The following is a 5,777-nucleotide window of genomic DNA, read 5'->3' on the forward strand; positions in this document are numbered from 1 at the left end:
AACCTTGTAAAGGGGGGGGGGGGGTCTCTGGTTTTCTTACACACAAACACTATTGTACTCAACTATTGTACTTTACTTATCAATATTATCCGGTAACCATTTTTACCGTCACAGTCTACCCCTTCGATTTTCTTTGGTCTATATATATTTTTATTTTTTAAAAAAAATCTCTCGGATGAACAGAAAAGACATCTGAAAAACTATTGAGATTGTTGCCTGCTTATTACGGAAAAAGGGTAAAAGCATATATATTGGAATGTAAAAAAAAAAAAAAATCATATATCTTGCTTACAAATATTTTGGACAAAATATTTTTTAGTATATTGCAAAGATTCATATATTTTTCAGTATATATTGAAGTATGCACAAAATAGGAAAACATATATTCCTTATAAAAAAAATCTCAATAATATAAAAAAAAAAACATATATCCAATAATCATATTAACAAATACGGTGAATCACAAAAAAAAAAAAAATACAGTTTAAGCAATTTAAAAAATACCGTTCACCCGTGGGAGTGTGCTGATAATGTGTTGCAATACAGGTTTGTTTGCAGGCCTATGCTCATTTGATTAACGCGAAGCAATAAAATAGTAGGAACATGAAACAAAAATTGTAAATAATAGGAAATGATTCTTTTCTTTTTTTTTTTTAATACTACTAACTCTATTACAATGCAGTATCTGTTCATAACTACTTTCTCAAGACTCAAACCCACCACCTCCCGTATAAAGAGAAGGATTTGATGCCACTGGACTACAAGGTCCTTGGCTAGGAAATGATTCTTATTCATCTATGTACTATTACAATAGTACATATATATAATATCTACTAACATTAATAACAATAATAATGTTGACTATTACAACCGTTACAACCATTACAATCATAATGTCCACATTTAATATAATTTATAACAAAAGATTTTTTTTGAAAGTGATTAATTTTAAAGATAAATACTGTAATTAGATATAATTTTCATAAAACACAATCACTAAACTTTCTTTCACAAAATAGTAAAAGTTTAAATGCTTCATTAACCAACAAGTCATAAAGATTGCAAATAAGGGAAGATTAATTACAGTAATCTTACTAAAACCGTCCTTCATTAACTACAATTCCATATATATGAAAGATGTTAATATGTTGTTTTGGAAGATCCTTTTTCAGTTCACTTCACTCTCTGGTTCAGTATGTTTAACAACTCCAGATTCCTCTTCTTCTTCTTCCTCTTCGATTCTTTGTTGTTGCTACATTCTGGTTCTGCCACCTCGTACTCCAAACCTCAATTGCCGTGCCAGCCGCCGACCCATAATTCCTACCCTTTCTGCGACACCTCGCTCCCCATTCCGGCCAGAGTCCACTCCCTCGTCTCCCTCCTCACCGTCGACGAGAAAATCCAGCGCCTCTCCGACAACAACTCCGGCATCCCGCGCCTGGGAATTCCGGCCTATGAGTGGTGGTCGGAGTCCCTCCACGGCATCGCCAGCAATGGGCCCGGGATCAGCTTCGACGGCGCCGTCAAATCCGCCACCGGGTTCCCCCAGGTCATGCTCACCGCCGCCGCGTTCAACCGCAGCCTCTGGCGCTCGATCGCCGCCGCCACCGCCGTGGAGGCCCGGGCCATGTTCAATTCGGGTCAAGCGGGGTTGACTTTCTGGGCGCCGAATGTGAACGTGTTCGTGGATCCCAGATGGGGGAGGGGACAAGAGACGCCCGGGGAAGATCCGATGGTGGTTTCTGATTACGCTGTGGAGTATGTTAGAGGGTTTCAAGGCCAGGGTTTGAAGGGTAAAAATGGGAGAAAATATTCGATTTCTGGGAATAGGATGCTTGAGGAGGAAGATGATGATGGTGATGACAGGTTGATGTTGTCAGCATGTTGTAAGCATTTAACTGCTTATGGCTTGGAGATGTGGCATGAATTTTCTAGATATAGCTTCAATGCTGTGGTAAATTTACTACTTTTTAATTTTTTTATTAACAGAATTATATTACTGCTACATTTTACAAGCTTGTCTGTCTGATTGTTTAGACTTCAATTACTTGAAATCAGGATTACTTGTGTGGAGAAATTATTGCTTTTTGTGTAATGCTATGGTAGCTTATCATGTCTTGTGTAATTCTCTAGATGATAGTCTTGCCCACAAAACGCGAAATTCCCTAGCCCTTAGGCTCCCACATCGCAGTCCAACAGGACAGTGGATGTGTAAATCACAATAATTCAATGACTCATTAGGTGGGATGACCAATGCCTAGTCCCTAGATGATAGTCTAGCTCACAAAACGCGAAATTCCCTCGCCCTTAGGCTCCCACATCCCGGTCTGACAGGATAGTGGATGTGTAAATTACAGTAACTCAATGATCCATTAGGTGGGATGACCGGTTTCCCTAGATGACAGTCTTATATTATCATGTAGTTTATCTCGATTTTGCATTCCATAATCTGATGCTTTCTGCATTATTTGGTTGTGGCAATCTCTGTTCTATCTGTTTCTTGGTATGTTGCAGAAATTTTAACCGATAGTGATTTTTTGTTTTAGTACCATTTTTACTTTGTTATTAATATGAATAAGTATATTTTCACAATTTGTTCATTGTTGAATATGGGACGACTGTTTAAGAAACAAAGATTTGTTTCTGAACCCCCTGCATATTTTGGTTTGATTTCCATTTTCAAATGGTAGAAACTTCTCGCGGTAAAATAGTGATTGTGTGTGAAAAATATAATGTTAAATGTGTTATATATAAAGGTAACAAAGCAAGATATGGAGGACACATATCAGCCGCCTTTTAAAAGCTGTGTCGAGAAGGGTAAGGCAAGTTGTTTGATGTGTGCCTATAATGCGGTAAATGGGATACCGGCTTGTGCAAACAAGGATCTCTTAGAGAAGGCTCGAACTGAATGGGGGTTCCAAGGGTGATATCTTCTTTCTTTTTCCCTTTTAAAAGACTACTTCTAAACTAAACTTCGCCTCGAAGATTCTTATGTGACTGTCCATTGTTGTGATTATAGGTACATTGCCTCTGATTGTGATGCTGTTGCTACTATATTCGAATATCAGAACTACGCGAAATCACCCGAAGAGGCAGTTGGAATTGCCCTTAAAGCAGGTCTTTTTCGTTTCACTGGGGCATGTTCTATCGTTTGGCTAAAGTTTCTAATGAATGGTTTTTGACAGGAACCGATATCAACTGTGGAACATACATGTTGCGCAATATGAAATCTGCACTCGAGAATAAGATTGTGGTAGAAAGTGATATAGACCGAGCTTTGCTTAATTTGTTTTCTGTACAGTTCCGGCTTGGACTTTTCAATGGGAATGCTGTAAATAGGAAGTTTGAGAGTTTCGGGCCTAAAGACGTGTGCAGTTCAGAGCACAGAAGATTGGCACTTGAAGCAGCGAGGCAAGGCATTGTGCTTCTTAAAAACGAGCAGAAGTTCTTGCCTTTGGATAAGACTCGCGTTTCTTCGCTCGCTGTTATTGGTCCAATGGCAAACACGAGCAGCCTTGGTGGTGATTACACAGGTACTAACGGCCCCCTAGGCTTAAACCTATAGATTTTGTGCTATTAACTTGTCCACACAATGAGCTTCAATACCGTATAAACAGGCTTTGCTGACTCTTTACGTGCTTTGCAGGAATACCGTGCACCCTGAAAAGCGTTCTTGATGGACTCGGAGAATATATACATAAAACATCTTATGCAGCTGGCTGCTTAGACGTTGCTTGCAACTCCACCGATGGTTTTGCTGAAGCTGTGTCGATTGCTAAGAAAGCCGATTATGTCATTGTTGTAGTTGGGCTGGACTTATCCCAAGAAACCGAAGATCATGACCGTGATAGTCTTCTATTGCCAGGACAACAAATGGCACTAGTTAACGAGCTTGCTGGTGCCAGTAACAAACCATTAGTTTTGGTCCTTACAGGTGGCGGTCCTCTTGATATATCATTCGCCAAGAAAGACCCGAGAATTGCCAGTGTTCTTTGGATTGGTTACCCTGGTGAGGAAGGTCGAAAAGCAGTCTCCGAGATCATTTTTGGAGACTACAATCCAGGTTAGTATAGTGAACTATAAAAGTGATTTGTCACATTAGTTTAGGTATATGCATATGATTATGGAATGCGAATAATATATATGTGACACCAAATTGTTTCCGAATTGAACATAACCAGCTGGGAGATTGCCTATCACATGGTACCCGGAGTCATTCACTCAGGTGCCAATGAATGACATGAACATGAGGCCGGATCCCTCTCGTGGTTATCCGGGAAGAACCTATCGGTTTTACACGGGAGACAAAGTATACGAATTTGGGCATGGGCTAAGCTATTCAAGCTTTAGTCTTGAACTCTTATCCGCGCCAAGCAGGTTACGCTTATCCCAATCTATCAAGACAGAATTGAGGAGGAGCGTTCTAAACCGCGGGGGGAACGAGCCCTATGTTCATGTGGATGAAGTGTCAAACTGCGATTCATTGGCATTCTCCGTGCGGGTTTCTTTGAGGAACGATGGAGGCATGGATGGAAGCCGAGTCGTGATGTTATTTTCTAGGGCGCCGAGGTCTTATGCAGGAGCACCACAGAAACAATTGATTGGATTCGATCGAGTCCATGTGTCTGCCAATGGAGCAACTGAAACAAGCATTTCTATAGAGCCTTGCCAGCATCTGAGCATTGTGAATGTGGAGGGGAGCAGAGTATTGCCCTTAGGTGATCATACTCTGAGTTTAGAAGAGATAGAGCATGTTGTTTCAGTTGAAATATGATCCCAATTTGTCAATTCAAAGATTTTATCATAAAAAAAAAAAAAAGATTTATCATTGAAATAATGAAGTGGAAACTCCATGATAGTAGCTCTACCCATACTTATGTCGCATATACTCAATGTTGGTTCCTAGCACCCTTAGAGTGTGTGTTTGGAAACCCAGAAAATGATTTCCAGAAATCATTTTATGGGTTTTCAATGTTTGGATGTGCTTGGAAAATCTAATCAACGAAAAATATTTTCCATTGACTGGAAAAATATAACTATTTTGAAAGAAAATGACTTCCGCCAAAATCATTTTTCGCAGCACTACAAAGCCCACGAACAACACCTACAAAGTTAGTTTCCGACGCGGTTTCCGGCTTCCGTCAGAAACTAACTTTGTTTGTTTGTTTGTTTGTTTTTAATAAATAATATTATTTTTAATATTATTATAAATATTTTTATATTCTAAATAAAATATTTAAAATGTTTAATTATACAATTTTACTCATTTTTTAGAAAATGAATCAAACACACAAAGACAGTTTTATGCTGTGTAACCAAACACTGGAAATGAAAATATTTTCTGAAAAATAACTTAATTTTCAGAAACTATTTTTCAAAAGTCATTTTCTTACTTTCCAAACGCACCCTTAATTTCAACAATTTTACGTGGAAAAAAAAAAAAAAACCCTTAAACAACATGTAGCACATTTTGTAGAGACATGTAATGATGTAGGTGCGTACGATAATTGGTACACTAATTTTATACCAAGATCCATTGATAGTTTGGAAGAAATCGATTATCTTTAGGTTAACTAAGGTAATAATTACTGTCAAAGCGGGTCGACTCGCCCCATTAGCCCTGCCCCACCGCCGGCCTAACTCTTGGCGGGCTTTTGCGGGCTGGCTCGTTAGGCCCGCGGGCTAGGATTCATGCAACCCTAGCCCGTCCCGTGTGGGTTGGCGGGCCCCGTGGGTCAGCCCGTAGGTTTTTTTTTTTTTTTTTTTTTTTTTTTTTT

General features: G+C 39.2%; 1 protein-coding gene across 1 annotated transcript; it reads left to right on the plus strand.

The window, feature by feature from the left end:
* Positions 1-1,151: 1,151 nt before the first annotated feature.
* LOC116021143 (probable beta-D-xylosidase 6) lies at positions 1,152-4,871 on the plus strand. The gene is made up of 6 exons (XM_031261754.1): positions 1,152-1,954; positions 2,757-2,923; positions 3,020-3,117; positions 3,186-3,533; positions 3,647-4,063; positions 4,182-4,871. The coding sequence occupies exons 1-6, from the start codon at positions 1,196-1,198 to the stop codon at positions 4,772-4,774; spliced, it is 2,382 nt and encodes a 793-aa protein (XP_031117614.1). The 5' UTR covers positions 1,152-1,195; the 3' UTR covers positions 4,775-4,871.
* The last annotated feature ends 906 nt before the right edge of the window (positions 4,872-5,777 follow it).

Source organism: Ipomoea triloba, chromosome 5 (genome assembly GCF_003576645.1).
Source record: "Ipomoea triloba cultivar NCNSP0323 chromosome 5, ASM357664v1".
Lineage (NCBI taxonomy): Eukaryota > Viridiplantae > Streptophyta > Magnoliopsida > Solanales > Convolvulaceae > Ipomoea > Ipomoea triloba.

Bases quoted from the DNA above. Each gene is read 5' to 3' on its own strand.
- LOC116021143 (XM_031261754.1), top strand. From the start codon at position 1,196: ATGTTTAACAACTCCAGATTCCTCTTCTTCTTCTTCCTCTTCGATTCT. The intron at 2,924-3,019 runs GTGATATCTTCT...TTGTGATTATAG, and splicing joins ACTGAATGGGGGTTCCAAGG to GTACATTGCCTCTGATTGTG. The intron at 3,534-3,646 runs GTACTAACGGCC...CGTGCTTTGCAG, and splicing joins CCTTGGTGGTGATTACACAG to GAATACCGTGCACCCTGAAA.